General features: G+C 49.3%; 1 protein-coding gene across 1 annotated transcript; it reads right to left on the reverse strand.

The window, feature by feature from the left end:
* Positions 1-730: 730 nt before the first annotated feature.
* Positions 731-18,664, reverse strand: MTURN (maturin, neural progenitor differentiation regulator homolog (Xenopus)). The gene is made up of 3 exons (XM_015558125.1): positions 18,541-18,664; positions 9,086-9,246; positions 731-1,714 (listed from the first exon to the last, which is right to left on the reverse strand). Exons 1-3 carry the CDS (start codon positions 18,662-18,664, stop codon positions 1,604-1,606), a joined length of 396 nt encoding a protein of 131 aa, XP_015413611.1. The 3' UTR covers positions 731-1,603.
* Positions 18,665-19,323: the final 659 nt, after the last annotated feature.

A 19,323-nucleotide genomic window follows, 5' to 3' on the forward strand; every position in this document is an offset into this window, starting at 1 on the left:
AGACCATCAGGTTTACACCAACGTGCCTGGAAGACAGACAAGACTCCCAGAAGCTCTGAAGCCTCTGCGGCTGCTGCTTTTTAAAATTTGTTTAAATCAAAACTTTCACAACCTAACAGGCACGCCTGTTAAAACCATCCCCACCCAGATGCTACGTTTAGCGAAATGTTATAAAAGAGCATTGGCATTCATGTTGTTCGGACCAGAGATGCAGAAGGGCCCAAGAAAAGGAATATTTTGAATAAGTCCATGTTAGCATGACCAAGGGTTTCTCCCAGAAGTATTTGTTGGCTAAAGGATGACAGTCTTTTTGTGATCAAACTTCCCCTCTGAACCAAGCTAACCTGCCATCGAAAGATTCCCACTTTTGTGTCACTTTAAATATTCACTGCAGCCCTGGCCAGTGTGGCTCAGTTGGTTGAGCATCATCCCATGCACCAAAAAGTTGCTGGTTCGCTTCCCAGTCAGGGCACATGCCAGGGACTGTGGACTAGATCCCCAGTAGGGGGTGTGTAGGATGCAGCCCATGGATGTTTCTCTCTCACATCCATGCTTTTCTCTGTCTCCCTTCCCCTCTCTCTCAAATCAATAAAAAAAGTTTTTTAAAAATACACTGCAATTGAATTTTGAAGCACTTGATTACAACTTATAAGTAAATACAGTGGATCATTTTCTTGACTTTTTTTTTTAAAAAAAGAATAAAAGATTAAGAAAAAAGGATTCCATCATCTTTTTTAAAAAATGTTATCCTGGTTTATTTTCCCATTAGATTTATCTATGGCTTCAAAGTTGACGTGGCCCTTGGATTTTTAGATATTTTCATGATTTAACAAGTTGCCATCTCATTATAAAGAGAGAAGGTAAATGTTTCCTGTCATATGTGGGACGGTTTACAGTCTAAAGAATTTGGTAACTGGTGTCGCCCCATTTATATTTTCCACTGTTAAGTCTTGGAATTAGCATGTTTTAAAATAATTGACCAGGCAAGTATGTGTATACAACCAAGAACCAGCTACCACGTCCCCAGGTAACTCAGGACTGGTTGCACACCGGGAGGTCTTCCCTTCCTCCCCTCTTCACCCAGAACTGAGTGGCTCGATCCTTGTCTGCCCTTGTACTTGCACTTGTGCAGTGTAAAGACTAGGTATTAAAACTCATGCTTTAAAAGCAAAAACGTTCACTTACGACACGTCACCAGGTACATACAAAGTGCAGACTGCAATTCTTCTCTGCCATGCTTTCCCTCCATAAAGTCACCTGTGAGGCCTCAAAACACATCCTTAATACAGTCAGAGTTCCCTAGACTCGAGTCAGTGAATGTCAATTCTCCAACAACCGTCAGCCACAGAATGGACTCTAAATTAGAAACGGCCAAGGCTACCGAGACAACGCCATAGACACCCACTGACACGGGAGTCAAATGCAGGTCACTTCTGAGCGTAGCTCATCCCAGATATTTTGTGGTTGTTAAGAAGGTATTTCGTTTTAATTTGGAAGCTGGGAGTCAGGCGTCCTGTTGCTAAGAGCTAGCCCAGGAGCAGCAGGCGAGCCCGCCTCGGGTACCACGGGGCTCACTCCTTGGCAGGTGGGAGCCCTTCCAAGTTTACTGCTGACTGACCCCCATTTGGGGGTGGTCCGCCTCTGGCTCCTCCTCCTCCACGTCTGCACTGTACTCTTCAAACGCGTCGTCGTCAGCATCCGGAAGCCCCAGTAACTGCAGGGAGAGAAGAGAAGCAGCTGTGAGCCCCAAAGGCCCAGGTAGGAAGGCCACCAAAGGCATCTGCTCCAAACTCAGCAGCACTTACAGGACTCAGCACAGCAGCTACGGATTTCCCATGAGAGTCTATCCAACGATTATGTTTATAAACTTATTAGAGGAAGATAACCCTTCAATGGACTGGGGCCCAAAGGGCTCGTTTTTATTGGGGAGCCTGGAGATTCTCTACTTTTAAGCATTAAAACATGACCCCCACCTCCCACCTATGCACAACGATATGCTATCCACGCACACCCACGTATCTGGGATGTTAGCAGTAGTACAATGACCAGTGCGACTGTCCCATCAAGATGTCAAAAATCGATCCCCCTCCTTTTCTCCCCTAAAAGCACAGCTGTTATTATTTATAACACACATGAAGAAATGTGGGAAAACTCCGAAAAGGTTCAACGAAGTGGTTAAATAAATTACTGTATGCCCAGAAGATAGAAATCTTATACAGCCACTTAAAATAGTATTTTTACTAATCTAATGATATAAAAAAATGCTCACAATTGTGAAAAGAATGTGTGTTTACATTATGATACATATTTCTTTAAGTTTATACACAAATGCATAGAAAAAAAAGAGTTCAATGAAATACATCCAAATTTTAAGAGCTTTATTTTTAGGCATTGTGATTCTGGGTAAATTTTTTCCTTTGTGACCTTTTCATATTTTCCAAATGCTCTCTAGTCATCATCAGGGAAAGTCACAATAATCCACAGTAAACATTTTCTTAAAGCACTGGCTGGGCTTTGGTTGGAAACGGAGTGCCATGAGCTGGGCTGCATCGATATGAACAAGAAGCTCTGGTGTTGGCAGGAAGCCGTGACCTTGGGCACTCCTGAGCCTTGTCGGTGATCATGGGCATCCAGCCCCTGGCTCCTCAGTGAGATTACAGCATGCATGTGGCCAAAGGACTTCCTCACAGGGTGACCTCATCCTGGGTCAATCAGTTTGAGGCAACTTCACCAAATGGCCCTATGATCTAAGCTCTAACTGCATTAAGACACTAACATAAGATGGGCCACTCTGTTTGCTTGCACTGCCTCCCTCGTGCCTTTCCACGCCACCCCCACCCCACTCCCTTCCTTCTTCCTGCTCCTTCCAACTCCCTAAGTGAGAAAAGGATAAAAGTGGAGTCCCAATCATGATAATGCTTTGACTGAAGTTCTCAAACCACAACTCTGGCTGGTCTCACAGAGCCCTGTGCACACGCTCAGGACAAGAGCGTCTGCTGGCACTCCTGGTCCACTGTGCATGTGGCCTGCCAGGGCGGCCGCGGCCAACTGCAGACACGTGCCTTCTCCTTAGAGCGCCGAGTACAGAGCTGTCTCAATGGGCCGCTGTCGACTGGAAGCGGTGGAGCAGGAGGAGCACTTCCAGCTGATCCCAATAGTTTGTAACAATCTCTTGAGCGGTTGGGAGAAGGGAGAAGCTCCTTGCCCTGACCACGGCCTCCCTTCCATATCTTAGTGGATGGAATGAAAGATCAAGTTTGACTCTCAAGGGAGAGGAGAGATGGTTGGTACCATGAATGCAGGTGACTCATATTCCGGTGTTCAGGTTTTATTTGAAAATCGAAATAAGTCAGACAGAAAGAGTTAAGAACCATATGAACTAGAATGTGCCTGGGATTCCAAACGATATCACCCAGACACATGACCGTCTAGCATTCCCACCCCTGTCTCCATTCCCATGGATGGCGGCTAAGTCTAAATTTAAAGTCTGGATCCGAATTGTGAACAGTCAAGATCTATCAGAGACAGGAGTGCAAACAGACTGGAGAGAATCCTGGAGCCCTTCCTCTCAACGCACCCACACAGTCTGAGGAGGAAAACGAGACAGGCCAAGAAATCCTGTCGTGTACATTTAAATGACTGCTGGTAGTTATGATCACTTATTCCTTTTCAATCGACTGGAAAAAAAACCTGTATGTTCTCTCTGGACAAGTGTTGGCATTCCCAGGGTCTTGCTGTCCACCAAGCTTCCTCTGAGCAACCTATGAGCACAGAGAATGGCGGTTCTCAACTGTGGGTCACGACCCCTTTGGGGGTCAAACGACCCTTTCACAGGGGTCGCCTAAGACCATTGGAAAACACATATTGAATATATAATTACATATTGTTTTTGTGATTAATCACTATGCTTTAATTATGTTCAATTTGTAACAATGAAAATACATCCTGCATATCAGATATTTACATGACGATTCATAACAGTAGCAAAATTACAGTTATGAAGTAGCAACGAAAATAATTTTATGGTTGGGGGTCACCACAACATGAGGAACTGTATTAAAGGGTCGTGGCACTAGGGAGGTTGAGAAGCACTGACATAGAACTCCTGGGGCCCATCCACCCCCCAACAGGATTGTCCGAGATGGTAGAGATGCCAACCCTTGAATTAAAGTTCCATAGACCCAAGAGAGCATGGATTAACTGAAGAACTGAATAGAGGCTTTTTGGAAAGTGGTATAAACGAGTTGAAGCCACATTCAATATGGAGATGCTAAAGCAGTTGGGGCATTTGCCACCATTTATCTTACTGATCGTAATGCTGCTGGTACCAAGAGACCCAAGACCCGGGCAGTCTGTCTTCCTGATATGAGGAAAAGGAGAGGCAGGTGGCGAGATGACTAATGGGCAAGAGTAGTTGCCACTCTCTTACTTTTAGGGGCCATTGTATTTTCTGAAACACACGCACAAGGTTTGTTTATAATATAAGGTGAGCGAAAAACAAAAGCCATAATCAACTTAAACTGGCACACGGCTTGGTTCAATTCCCGGCCTGGGTGCCAGCCCTCCTCCTGCGCTGAGCAAGTCCGGATCCTGCCCTTTCTCCAGGCCCCATCTCCTCATGAAGCCCCCGCCGGCTCTGCGTTACTCAGCGAGCCCACTCACCCTTGGCACTCCTAGCCCTTCTAGCACAGCGTAGACCAAGCATGTCAAACTCGTGGCCCACGGGCCACATGCCTCGTTTATTTGGCCTGTCTTAGCCTTTGAGCTTGACATGCTTGGTGTAGACAAAATTAGCTTTTTTAAAAAACACAACATCATTTCTGATTATAAATGTTTTCTGTGACATCACAGACAATTTAGAAAATACAGAAAAGAAGAACATAAATATCACCCATCACCCTGCCACCCAGAGGCTCTGTGGTCAGGCGCCCCCTGGGGGATGGAGTGTCCCTTATAGCACTAGGAGGACGAATGCATCTAACACAGTGGGCCGTACGCATTAGCTATTGAATGGTGGTTATCATTTTGCCCAAACCAATGGTGATAAACTTTTGACTATAATACCACATCAATACCTCTTTCCATCCTTTACGGTAGCCAGGTGCCTCTGTTAAGCATGTGCTGACAGCACTTAGCAAATTGGTTTTTCTCTCCACCAAGAACCTACGAGTCCTATACAACATTTCACGAAGTCCTGCTCACTTCTCAACAGTATTCTAGTGTTGTAAATGCTGTCCTAAGTACCCCACGAGAAATGCATCATTTAAGCATCACAGCAACCCTAAGACAACGACTGTCATTGTTTCCTAATCTGACAAATGAAGAAACTGAGAAACAGAGAGGTTAAGTAACTTGGCTAAGGTCACACAGCCATCAAGTGGCAGAGCTGGGATTTGAATCGCTGCCCCAGAGCCCGGGCTGCTCATCAATGAAGTATCCTCATTCTACATCACTGGGGAGAGACCACAAACAACACCCTGAAGTTCACATTGCTAATGTCCTCCCAGGAAACAGCTCCCTAAAGACCCAGCAACGCAGAGAACGCAGAGCAGGGACTGGACTCTCGGCGTGTTCTACACAGAAAGCACCCGGCAGAGCGTCTGGACCAAAATAAATACTCTGTCTTGTAACATGGAGTTTCTCGGTGGTTTCTGTGTCTGTCTCTCCTTCCACAGCCAGCTCCTTGGGGGCAAGAGCGGGCATTGTGCCCTGCCCTCACTCTCTAAGCAGAGCTGGGATTTGAATCGCTGCCCCAGAGCCCGGGCTGCTCATCAATGAAGTATCCTCATTCTACATCACTGGGGAGAGACCACAAACAACACCCTGAAGTTCACATTGCTAATGTCCTCCCAGGAAACAGCTCCCTAAAGACCCAGCAACGCAGAGAACGCAGAGCAGGGACTGGACAGAAAGCACCCGGCAGAGCGTCTGGACCAAAATAAATACTCTGTCTTGTAACATGGAGTTTCTCGGTGGTTTCTGTGTCTGTCTCTCCTTCCACAGCCAGCTCCTTGGGGGCAAGAGCGGGCATTGTGCCCTGCCCTCACTCTCTAAAGCAGGGCTTGGGCAAAGGCAGGTGACCGACACATATGGTTGGAAATGTGATGAAGTAGAGGAAAAAGAGTAAAATGGCAAAAAAGGATAACTTTTAATTTTCCTTTTCACATCCAACAGTGGATTTATTGGGGTGGTGGTGGTTTTCAGTGGAGGGAGGGCAAACAAGAGAAAGGGGGAGAAGCGCAGCCTACAGAGCTGGTGTGTGGAAACAGGCAGAGAGCTGCCGTGGCCTGCTCAGCCTCCGGGCAGGACGGCTGGGGAAGGCCAGGTGCTGACCCCGCCCTGGGCCCTGCACGCAGGAGCGCACGGCTGCAGCAAACTTAATTGACTCTGCTTGACTGATGCCCCAACGGCAGCAGAGGGCTGTCAACAGATGGATCTTATCTTTCTAGAGAGACTGCACAGGGCAGGGCTGGCGATGGGCTGGCCAAGGGAAACAGGACTCACAGCCAGGGAGGAGGCTGTTCTGCGGTGAAAGTGTTCCTCACGTGGCTTCCCCGACTGCAAACAAAAGCACCACGTTTTCAGGGAGACGATGTGCTGACGCTCACCTGCTTGACCACCCTGTAGCACTGGGGCATGTGCTACTCCAGCAAACACTTTCCGCTACAACAGCGACAAGACCCTCCCTGTGTCTTATTTCTAAATGCAACCTCCCTTAGGCAAAACAAACAGGTAGCTCTGGCTGCTATGGCTCAGTTAGTTGGGCATCGTCCTGTGCACCAAAAGGTTGCCAGTTCAATGCCTGGTCAGGGCACATGCCTGGGTTATGGGCTGGGTCCCTGGTTGGGGGGCAAGCAGGGGACAGCTCATGGATGTTTCACTCTCACATTGATGTTTTTCTCTCTCTCCCTCTAATAAATAAATAAACAAATAAATAGAAATGTGAAAAATCTATTTGAACCAAGTGGGCTTAGAAATTTTTAAAAATAAAAAACAAATTGGTTAGATTAATGATACAAATCAACAAAGTGTGGACAAAAGCCACTAAAATTCCAATTCTTGTAGTAATAGTGGGTTAACTGATTGGGACCAGCTCTCCCACAGGGAACCAAAAGCTGGATTAACTATGGAAAGTGCCTTCTTGGATACATTGAGGAATTCGGACCTAGAGGGGTAAACCTGCTTCTGTCCTGAGGTCCTTGCTGACCGAGGAGAAGCAGCTAGAAATCTGACTAAATGGCTGGCCTATGCTAAGAGCAGGGGGACCAGACAAACCCAGGGTCTCCCAGAGGAGCAAACTGTGATGAACCATCCCCACAGTAAGCTGGGACCCCACAGGCCTATACCTTTGCTTCCGTCTGAATGTCTGTGCCTGAAGTTCATGTTGAAATTCTAACCCTTGAGGTGTTGGTATGAGGAGGTGGGGCCCTTTGGGAGGTGGGAGGTGATTGGGTTGGGAAGGTAGATTCCTCATAAATGGAGCCAATACCTTATAAAACAGGCCCCGGAGACAGCTCTCTCCTTCCACCGGGTGAGTGACGATGAGGAGATGGCTGTGACCGGGATGCGGGCTCTCACCAGACACCAAGTCTCCAGGCCACTGATGGTGCCTTCCCGGCCTCCAGACTGAGAGAAGTCCATTTCTCTTGTTTCTAAGCCACCCAGTCTGTGGTAGTTGTTTAGGAGCCTGATGGGTGTGGGGGTGGGGCCTAAGACAGCTCTCAGGACAAGGATCAACTAGGAGGAGGCAGCCCTGCAGCCTGGCTTGGCATCTCCTGCAGAGTCTGAGAACCACAGGCCTGCCATGGTTCAAAGGCATTCTCAGGCCAATCGGCCTAAGCCCTGGCAGAACAAACAGCCCCCACTTCACCCCCTTTATGAAGGTACCTTCATTGTGGGCCTCAATTTATTCCTATATATAAATTTTCAAATACATAAATCCAACGCCCAAAGAAACACAATAGCAGGAGTGACAACAGTCAAAACAAATGGCAACAAACAGACTTACAAACCTTGAAATACTGGACTATCAAACACAGGCTCTCTCATGCAACCATGCCTACTATGTTCAGAGAAATTGAAGACAAGCTTGACAATTTCAGCAGAAAACTGCACACTGTTTTAAAAGATTTGAAAAAGAAATGAATAGAAATTCTAGAGCAAATATCCTGACCACATAGAGTCCAGAGGGCAAGGAACTGAACTCGGCAGAAGTGTGGGCCCACTGGCTCTATCTTCCAATAATGATACAGGGAAACAGGTCACTTTCACAATTGGGTGAGTATTCATTTTACATGCTTTTCAGTAAGAATGAAGGTACTGCTAGCTAGACACAAACATAGATTCTTAAATCCTAACGGGTGGTGGTGGTTGGGTGGACAAGCTCTCTATGGTGAGTTTATAAAGAGAAAAAAATGGGACCCTTGCCTTGGCTAGTTTGGCTCCGTGGATAGAGCATTGGCCTGTGGACTGAAAGGTCCCCGAGTCAATTCCAGTCAAAGACACATGCCCAGTGTGGGGTATGCAGGAAGCAGCCAATCAATGATTCTCTCATCATTGACATTTCTATTTCTCTCTCCATCTCCCTTCCTCTCTAAAATCAATCAAAATATATTTAAAATAAATAAATTTTAAAAAAAAGAATAGGACCCACACCCAATGTCATGCCCACAGGTGTGGAGGTACCTCCTTTGTGTAGCCTTCTGGCCGCCCCCTGAATATAGGCCTCACCATTATAAGGACCTGCAGCGCACTTCCCAGCAAGTTGGCTGTAAAACTCCTGGGTGAGGACAGGGATACTCAGTTGTCTCACGAAGGCTGTTTGCTTCCCACCCTATCAGCGATGCTTAACTCCAGTGATGCTAGAAATAACCCTCGTCCCTACACCGAACAGCTGTGTCACATCCCGTTCCCCCTCCCTCCCGCCCTCAGCCACCCTCCAGAGCTGCTATCTTTAAGCCACCAAGCAGACAAGAGACAAACAATTAGTCATCCCAGATTTTGCCCAATTTCCCCACGAGCCACATTTTTTCAAAGGGCAATCCGGGTAGAAAAGAAGGGCTTTAGAAGCCGGGCAGGCACCTACGGGTCTGAAAGACTTGAAGACTTTTTCCAAGACTTCCTGGAGCGTCTTCTTGCCGCAGGAGGAGATGTAGTCCTGTGCGAGCTGCAGGAAAGGCAGGCAGTCCTCGCTCTCACTCCACACGTGCTGGTGCCCAGGGGCGAGGGAGAGGAGAAAACAAAGACACAGTCATTACACGCAGTGTGAATCCAGAACGCCTGAGAGAGCGTTTCCATCACAGGAACTGGAAGAAGACCCCCATTCCAGAGTAAGATGCATATGGTCACTGACTTGCTTGCTCTGAAAGGGATCGGAAAATGCAGACCCTATTGCCCAGCCAGTGTGGCTTGGTGGCTGAGCATCGACCTATGAACCAGGAGGTCACCGTTTGATTCCCGGTCAGGGCACATGCTTGGGTTGTGGGCTCGATCCCCAGTGTGGGGCATGCAGGAGGAGCTGATCAATGATTCTCTCTCATCATTGATGTCTGTCTGTCTGTCTGTCTCTCTCTCTCTCTCTCTCTCTCTCTCTCTCTCTCTCTCTCTCTCTCTCTCTCTCTCTCGTCTCCCTTCCTCTCTAAAATCAATAAAAACATGTTTTAAAAAAAGAAAAGGCAGGCCCTGTGCTCCTGGTCCATAATCTCACCTGCTCAATTTGCAACAGATCTGCTCATGCGTTGTAAAAAGGGCATTGGGGTTGACAGCCCCCACCCATGATGGCCACTGCCCCCCCTTCCAGTGCAGGCCGAGGGCGGCTTTCAACCAGGAGGGAGCAGAAACCAAGGGCCTGCATGATCCTTGACTTTGCCTTTGGCTGTGGCTGAAGGATTAATTAAACATAGTTTGTAACCACTAACTTGGAACAAGACATTCTTTACCCAGATTAGCCTGTGAGTGGGGGTGATGGTAAATTTATTTCAAAATGAAATGAATTTAGGAGAACACACAGATAAGTCATCACTCAGTCACTGGTGGGGAGGGGGTGGTGGAGCCTTCTGAAAGTTCACCTTCCCTTAAAATGCTTTATGAAGGCTCACACCCAAGCTTCACTTCACAATGTGAACCTACACCCAGGGGAGACTGGCTCTAGGTTTTACATTTTTCTTAAGGCTAGACGAGTTTTTCTTTTTCTTTCTTCTTCTTTTTTTTTAATCCCCATGAGGATATCCATTTTAGCACATCTTTAGGACTAGACAAGTCTCTCCCATAAACGTTCCAGGATTTGAAATAAGCCCAAGAAACAGGAGTGAGAGATCTAGACGAGGAAGCGACAGGCCAGGGCTACCAGGATAACGTCGGGATGTGTATCAGTTATCAAAAATCAGTTTAGAAGGGACCAACTAATGACAGCTCAACACTGGTTTTTAAAAGTATAGAAGGTCTAGCCGGCATGGCTCAGTGGTTGAGTGTTGACCAATGAACCAGGAGGTCACCGTTTGATTCCCGGTCAGGGCACATGCCTGGGTTGTGGGCTCGATCCCCAGTAGGGGCTGTGCAGGAGGCAACCGATCAATGTTTCTCTCTCACCACTGATGTTTCTATCTCTCTCCCTCTCCCTTCCTCTCTGAAATCAATAAAAATATATTTTAAAAAGTGCAGAGGTACAGGAAGAGGGAGACATTGGCAGCTGGGAATAAGAAGCAACAACTAAGCAGCAGGAGATGAGATTTATTTGGAGAAAGGTCCATATCAAGCACATACTTACTCCCTCCCCTTAATACAAATGATTAGGGCAGTGGTTCTCAACCTTCTTAATGCCGCAACCCTTTAATACAGTTCCTCATGTTGTGGTGACCCCCAGCCATAAAATTATTTTCGTTGCTACTTCATAACTGTAATTTTGCTACTGTTATGAATCGTAATGTAAATATCTGATATGCAGGATGTATTTTCATTGTTACAAATTGAACATAATTAAAGCATAGTGATTAATCACAAAAACAATATGTAATTATACATTCAATATGTGTTTTCCGATGGTCTTAGGCGACCCCTGTGAGAAAGGGTCGTTCGACCCCCAAAGGGGTCGTGACCCACAGGTTGAGAACCGCTGGATTAGGACATCAACCCAGAAAGTTCGTGCCCATCACTCAATACACACACTTCGCTGTCTTCCTCCTCATGGCAGCATTTCCAAGAACTAGATCTACACACTTCCAATACTGCTCAGACCTAAGGGAGACTAACGAGGCGCGATGTGCCATCTTCACAGCCAATTATGTGTGTTTCATAGAAGCCAAGGCCCATTTCCCACACACGCTGCTGGGTCCGGCAGACTCCCAGGGTAGCTTTTGACTCAACCTAATAACGCTGTAACTTCTACATTCTCTAACTCAGAGAACAGTTCAAACACGACTCCCCATTAGAGACCCTTAAAGTTGTGGGGCCACTGAAATGCCATCTATGCAACAGCCTCTCCCAGTGTACGAAAGTGGGGCAGTACAAAGTGCTCTCATGTCCATCATCGAACTTGATTCTTAATCGGCGGGGATTCAGCAAGAACAAGAAAGTCCACTTTACGGCACGTCTGCTCAGCACCCACGCTCACGCTTAAATGTTAACAAGTGTATTTCAAATTCTTATCCAAGTTAAAGATGGGACTACCATCAGTACCACACAGGAAGGAGACTTTTAGCCTGACCTCCCTGGACCTGAAGATGAGAGAAAAAGCAGCAAGTCCAGTAGGTGCCTGACACCGTGCCTGGCTGGCAGGCAGCAGCTGTTCAGCACCGAAGTACCCTTCGCCTCTGGAGTGTGCAGGAGAATGGGGGTGGGAGGTTGGCCTTTCCACCTGCCACATGGCTAAGGTCACACGCTGAGCAAATCGGACACCCACTGGGACTTCCCCAAGGACACTATCCAAGGCAACTGGGGTGGTAGCTGGTTCAGAAGTAGGTGGACCCGTGGACATGTACACCTGTTTCTTCAATTACAAAGTAAACGAAGGAAAGTGCGTCACTCGCATCAGCATCGCACCCACCTCTGCATGGAAACCTGTTCCTCTGTGAGATGTCATTAGGGCGTCTCTACCAGGAGATGGTTCATGCCACAGCTTTCCTTGCTCCGCTTCGGAGTTGTTGGCTTGTGAATACATTTTGGAGAAGAATTAACACCCAATAAAGGGTTTCTCATCCAGTCTGCCCTAACTTCTCTCATTTGGCTAACTCACCCTGGACTCCCTGTCGTGTTCTTTTAAAAAACCAAACAAAATAGTTTTTACTAAATCCCTGCCCATATGATAAGGTGAGAGAGCACAGGGTTTGGAAAAAGACACACTCAGGTGTACATGGCCCCTCAAAAGACACCACGAATGGTTTCAAACCCACTGTATCTCACAACAGAAGTGTTCGTTTTATCTTTTTGAAATTGTTTCCTTCCCAAACCTACCAAGGCCATCAGCAAAGATCCATAGAGCACAAAATGTGGAGACCTAACAAACAAGTCTGCGGCGGGAAAGTGAGGGCAAGGGGGAACAGCGGAAGGAAAAGAAGACAGAACCCAGTGCGATCAGGACACAGTGCAAGGTGGACGGGCCTGGCCACGTGCTGAACAGGACACAGACTTGCCTCCAGAGCCCCATGGGAAGGCAGGAGATCAGTGCCCGAGGCGGTGCCCCCGGATCAAACAGCCTTCAGAACCAACGGGCAAGGGGCTGGGGGCAGGATGGTGTCCTCTTAGGAAAAAGAGAGGGACCTATGCCAACACCAGAGCAGGGCAGGAAGGACGTCAGGTGGGTGGGCTGATGCCCCTGGAATCAGGATGTGGGTCTAGTCGTGTCCAGAGACAAATGGGTGACTGAAGGCCGGAGTCCCGAGCCGAGGGCTTGGGCGGCCTCCATGATTGAAACTCGGGGAGTGTTTGAAGCACCTGCAACCAAATACCCACTTTGGCCGTCAAAACAGGGGTCAGAGAACGCGTGGCTTTGAACAGTGTGCAGTGGCCCCCGGGCAAATGTAAAAGTAGGCACAGATGTCTCGGCTTTGCGACGGGGTTGTGTCACCACCGGAGAAATGCCAAGCAAGGGCTCCGTGAAGGGGAGGGCCGCAGGGGTCTCCAACTTTAAGGTGCCAGTCACCTGGAGGTTTATTAAAACACAATGACATCACCGGGTCCCACCGGGACTGTCTGATGGGAGCAGGGCTGAGAATCTGCATGCCCAACTGGCCCCCAAGTGATGCTCAGGAAGCAGGATCTAGGGCCACACCTTGAGCGCCAGAAGCAGAGCAGAAAAGAAATGAACTTCCAAGGTGGGGGGTGAGCATTACTGACTACAGGCAAGTCCAAATCGCAGGTCCGCTGAAGCTCCAGAGCAACCTCTGCCTCCTGACAGATTCCGGCCCGTTAGGAGCTGCCAGTCCCCGGTGGGAGCCTGGGCTTTGGGACAGGTCACCTAGGCCCTTCCTTCTGTTGTTAGGTTGGGCCGGAGTTTGTCATCCAAGCTTGTCCCGCTTCAGACAACAGACCGTGTCCTCTGCAACTAGGAAAAAGAGCTCCTTTCTGCTTTCTGCAGTGTAGACGGCAATGTCCAGCGTCTCCAACAATGGTAAGAGAAGATCAAGGTCATTGAACCCTACAATGATCTTCTCCAGCACCCAGGGCCTTGCCACGGGCCTCACGCTCACTGGGGTCCTGACTTGAGAACTTTCTGGCATCAGCAGTACCAGGGGGTCCATTTTGAGTTTTGGCAGCTTAATCCCTAGTAGACTGCGGTCCACAGAAGAGATGGCATAAGATAAAAGCCAGGAGCCGTCTAGGCATGTCTCTCCTTAACTATGTGACCAAGTAACAACCTTTTGATTCTGGAGAAAAGAGAACTTGCTGAAAGAGATGGCATTGTGTTTACCTGGTGGGAGAGTGGAGAGAAAGCCCTTTCTTGGCTAATTTAACCTCTACCCTCCGACACGCAGAATTCTGCACAGGGTGGGAAGAGCATGGCTGGCCGTCCCCATGACCTGCTCCTTATGTCAGCCACTGATCTGTTTTACCAGGGAGGTTACTGAGGCTCAGAGAGGTTACGAAACTTGTCTGTGATCACACAGCGAGCAAGGAGCAAAGCCAGGACATCACCAGGGGTGCATGCCTTCAACATCAACTCCTTCATTTGCAGGACATAGAAAACAAGAATACTCACAGGAAGGTTACCAAGGTCCTAGGAGATACCCAGCAGACTGACTCTCGTTAGCAAGGGTCCAATCAGTGTCTATTCACATGGACCTGAACTGACATTACATAACGTGACCCTCCCCAGGATTAGCCACTCCATGTGTATAAGTAAGGACATGTCTTTGTTCCTGAAGCAGTCTCTCTATACAAATGCTCGGCCACTGTGGAAAGCTCTGCAGGCTACCACTATTCCCCACTTAATCCTCACATAATAATGCAATTCAGATGCGATTAACAAGGGCTTTCTCTCCACTATCCCACCATGTAAACACAATGCCTTCTCATTTCAACAAGTTCTATTTTTCTCCAGAATCAAAAGGTTGTTACTTGGTCACATAGTTAAGGAGAGACATGCCTAGAAGGGAAACAGAGAAAACAATACAGGCATAGCCATACACACATAAAGTTACCTTAGTTTTCTATAAATAAAATCTGTTAATACTATGACAACTGAGGTCTTTGTTTTTGCATCGAGGAGGGATTCAACTACACATTTCAGATCCAAACATGTGTTGATGGGTTGGCAGAAAAAGTAGGACAAGCGGGGAGTCATTCCTTGGCCCCGTCATTAGCGCCCAGGCCCAGGGCGGTGCTCCTTGTTCAGAGTCCCTTCCTCCTGGCGAGGGCAGGAGGCAGCGGAGGGGCTGCCGTGCCCACCTACTCAAGGGCTCCTCTACCAGGCTGGCACATTAGTGGCTGCCACCACCCTGCTCCTCAAACCTGGCAGAGCCCTCAGGACTCTCTCAGTTGGCAGAAGAGCAGCATGTGCCACCTGTCTGTGATCCCCGGCCCCTTCCCATCTGTAGGCAGGCAGAGTCAGCCCTGTCCTTGAACCTCCAGCTTCATTCTATCCCAGCACCTGACATCATGGGCCCTCCACAGGGAGAGGTCGGAACCAGGGCAGCAGTTCGGAAAGGGACAGCGTGAACTGGGTGGCCTGTGAAGCGAGAAGGGGACAGAGTGCACAAGGGACCCGGGAGCTGCCAACACGGAGGGGAAATAAAAGGAAGTCCTTGTTCCCAGGCCTCCGGAGCGCCTGGCCTTGATCCTGCCTGTGGGACACTCTGCAGGGTGGAAAGGACCGGCCTCTGGGCCTGGGCTCAAGTCCTGGCTCTGTCACGTCTTAGTGGCACAGTCCCCACGGGCCCCTTGCACTCACTGAGCCTGTTTCCTCGCCTGTGACATGGGGATGAGAAGACCTACCTCAGAGAATTTTTAAGAGGCTCAAGAAGCCGCTCTTGAACCCAGTCTGAACTGAGTCCCAGCTGTCACTCCTGGACTGCTGTTTTCAGAGTAGGGCTATGGTTTAAGTGCTCTACCTCTTAACAGCTGTTGTGGGGAGTTAGTTAACCCCGCTGCGCTTCAGTTTCCTCATCTGTAAAGTGGAGATAATTCTAGAGTACCTTACAGGTTACTAAGAGTCAATGGGCTCATATATGCGAAGGATTAGAGCACTGGCCGATACACAGTAAACTGCACATGGGTGGAGCTGTTCTTTTTTTCTGATGCTGTCATTCTTGAAATTTAACATCTGCACTAGACTGATGTGCATTCATTCTTATAAACACAGACTGAGCCCCTTTCACGTGTCTGACAGTGTTCCAAGCGCTGGGATGCAGTGATGACCAAGACAGACAAGGTCACAGCTCTCAGGAGGCTAAGTCCAGTGCGGGGGGCAGAAAAGAAACTATGTACTTGAAAGAGACCGTCAAGTACGAACCAGTGCTATGGTAAGACTAAAAGAAGGTGAGGGATTATGCTGTCAGGTTTTCCCTAGGCCTGACTGGCGTAAAGGAGCTAGCCATGTATAGTGGGGGGGAGAACGTTCTAGCAGAGGGAACAGTGATACAAAGGCCTTCTGAGCGCGGTGTGTCTGCAGACCAGGAAGGCCCATGTGGCATGAACACAGCAAGCAAGGCGGATGAATGGCCCCAAATGAGACCGGAAAGGAGGGAAGAGACAGATGACGCGTGGGCTTGAAGTCAGGGGGAGGGCTTAGGCGTTATTGTAAAAGTGATGGGAAGTCAGGCTAGGTGAGGTGGGGAGGGCTGGTGGCATGACCTGGATTATATTTTAAATAGGTCTGGAGACCCTGGATCAGGGAGTCACCCCTGGATCAGGGAGTTGCCCCATTTTAGGTACTTTCCCAAACAGCCCGAGAGTTAGCTACTAATATTGTCGTCCCTGTGTTACAGAATCATGGTGTAGAGATGAATTAACTTCCCCTAAGGCAGTGGTCAGCAAACTCATTAGTCAACAGAGCCAAATATCAACAGTACAACGATTGAGATTTCTTCTGAGAGCCAAATTTTTTAAACGGAAACTATATAGATAGGTACATTGTTATTAACTTCATTAGAGTACTCCTAAGCTGGCCTTTGCTAAAAACGTCCTCAATGTGATTGAGGTATGTTCGCAGAGGTCGACCCCTTCCAACTCTCCCATCCACACTCGTCTTGTATACTTGTTTCATCTCTCTCCTTTCCAAAAACTGACTTCTGCGCATGGGCTTTGCCGACCACTGCCCTAAGGCATGAAGTTAGATGTGGGGGGCTGGGGTGCAAACCCAAGGAGCCTGATCCCAGGGCCTGCCCGCTCCTAACCACTAACCAACACTGTCTTAGACGGTGGACTGAGGGCCAAGACCCTGCTTGTCTTCCAGGTAGCCCAGCCTGGTGCAGGATAAGCCCTCCATAACTGTTTGTTGAATGAACGATGTGAAGACACTCTGTACACTGAGAAATGCCATGTCAATATTCTTATTAAGAAATCCTTCAGGTTTTAGAAATTCCAACCATCTCAAGTTCCTTTTTTAATGCTGAACAGACTCTCCTGGGAAAGGGAACCCAGGGCAGTGAGGACATTTACTTGGTGCCCGAGGTCCTTTAACTAGAGGCACACAGCAGCTCCACAGACCTGGCCTGGGGCAGACCGGAGAGAGGTCTGCACTAAGAGAGTGCCAGCGGTTGGTTGGTCGGTCGGTTGGTTGGCATCTGGTCCCTGAGGGCCTCTCTAAACGGAGAGAGGAAGTCCCTTTCCCATCTTCTTTCTTCCTCATCTATTTCATTGTCAGTGAATGAATATAGTCAAGCATTTTCCTCGTCCAGGTGGGAAAATATTTAAAATATGGGCGGTCTTGAAAAGGCCTGATATGCATAATGTTTCTGAATGGCTGGAGGTACTTATTCAAGACAAGAGATTGGCCCTGCACTTTCCCACCCGCTTAATCTCCTTGGAGTAATTTATTTGGGCGAGCCTCCTTCAGTCCCAGAGGGAGGCCAAGTGGGATGCTCCCCATAAAATCCAGGACCTCCAGAGTCTCTTGTCCTAAGTCACAGAAAGGGGGGGGGATTTCAGGATGAAGGGGGGGGGGGGGGGGGGGAGGGTACTGGGGAGAGGAGGGAAGCCCCAGGCTGGGAGGGACTCCTAACATGGCAGTCAGTTGGACCCTCAATCCCTGGGGCTTCCTCTCACTTTGACAATGGAGCAAATCCCCCTTTAATGACTCCCACTCCTCCCAGTAACAAATAACACTTATTCTAACCACAGCCCACAGTGAGTGTTCTTCCATAGATTTATAGCTTCTTTGCTCTTCACAAGTACCTGTGATGGGGGCACCCTGACTTACTTCATGTGACAAGTGAGAACATTGAGGCTCTTTAAAAAGTCAAGACAAGCCCTAGCTGGTTTGGTTCAGTGGATAGAGCTTCAGCCTGCGAACTGAGGGGTCCCAGGTTCCATTACGGTCAAGGGCACAGGCTCTGGTTGTGGGCTCCATCTGGGGTGGGGAGGTGCTGGAGGCAGCCAATCAATGATTCTCTCTCACTGATGTTTCTATCTCTCTCTTCCTCTCTGAAATAATGAAAATATATATAAAAGAGAGAGAGAGAGAGAGAGAGAGAGAGAGAGACAGACAGACAGACATAGAGGCCTTAAACTCAGAGAACCCCAGATCCAACCTCTGATCCAAATCTGTGGGGGCTGTTAGGTGCTTTATCTATCCAATCTTCTGGACCCTGGCTTTATACCCATTTTCTGGATGTGAAAACTGAGCTGGGTGACAGCAACTGACCGGAGTCACAGGGCCAGAACTCAAATCTGGCTGTCACCCAAGGACATCCCTCTTCCAGAGTGCCCAGGGCTGGGGCCCAGATGGGGTGGATGGAGGGGGCGGGCGGAGCCTGCTTTATCGCCAGGGCCACCTCTCTGGGACCGAGAAACGTGGTCTTGCTGTCTCTCTGTAACTCCTTTGAGAACTTTCCCGTCGGTGGTGGGCGCGCGCCGGCATAGACCTGGGCACGGCTTTGTCTCGCCCACCTGAGGGGCAGGGCCGGGCAGTGTCTAGGCGCCGCCCTGCCTCCATCTGCTGCAGCGGCAGCAGCGCCAGCTCCAGGCTCAAGCCTGTGACCACACCGTAACCCGAGTCCACAGCCGCCTCCATCTTACATCTGGGGATCCTGACACCCCTGACACCCCACCCCACCGGCCTTACAAACACTTCACGGAGCGCCCAGGCTTCCCATCCCCACCCCCTGTCCTCCTCATCCCCTCGCTAAACTGCCAGCGCCAAGATCCCAAGTGGGCGCAGGACGCAAAGTCAGAGATCTGGACACAGCAGTTCCAGGTCCCGTCCCTCTGCGCCCAGGGCAGGAGCGGGGCTAGGGAATTCCCTCTCATCCGGGCAAACCACAGGCTTGGGGGAGGGGTGCGCGGCGGGCGCCGCAGCCGGACAGAACCCGCTCAGGAGCTCAGAGAGGAGCCATGGAAGCACAGGGATAGGCGTGCCCGAGTGTGCGTGTGTGTGTGTGTGTGTGTGTGTGTGTGTGTGTGCGCGCGCGCGCGCGCACGCGCGCGAGCGTTTTTAAGATCCGGGGTGTAATTCCGCAAAGGAGGTCCAGGAGATGGGGCACCGCTAGTGTGGACAGAGGCTTTGTGTCCAAGCACGCGGCGCAGGGAATAACCCGGGGAGCCGGTGGGGTTCCCCAGGCGGGGGCAACTGGAAGCCTCGTGTCCGCGCATCCGGAGGGAACGGGATTCCTCACCCGGACGGGGCGAGTGGGTGCAGGAAGCTCCGGACTCTGGATCCTGCGGGAGGGTTCG

This window comes from Myotis davidii, unplaced genomic scaffold, assembly GCF_000327345.1.
Source record: "Myotis davidii unplaced genomic scaffold, ASM32734v1 scaffold168, whole genome shotgun sequence".
In the NCBI taxonomy this organism is placed as follows: domain Eukaryota; kingdom Metazoa; phylum Chordata; class Mammalia; order Chiroptera; family Vespertilionidae; genus Myotis; species Myotis davidii.

What these genes read in the sequence shown, in the direction of transcription:
- MTURN (XM_015558125.1), bottom strand. Translation starts at nt 18,664, where the DNA reads ATGGAGGCGGCTGTGGACTCGGGTTACGGTGTGGTCACAGGCTTGAGC. An exon ending in TGCCCGGCCCTGCCCCTCAG is followed by an intron (nt 9,247 to 18,540) that starts GTGGGCGAGACA and finishes TGTAATGACTGT; the next exon opens with GTCTTTGTTTTCTCCTCTCC. An exon ending in TCTTCAAGTCTTTCAGACCC is followed by an intron (nt 1,715 to 9,085) that starts GTAGGTGCCTGC and finishes CTCTCCCTGCAG; the next exon opens with TTACTGGGGCTTCCGGATGC.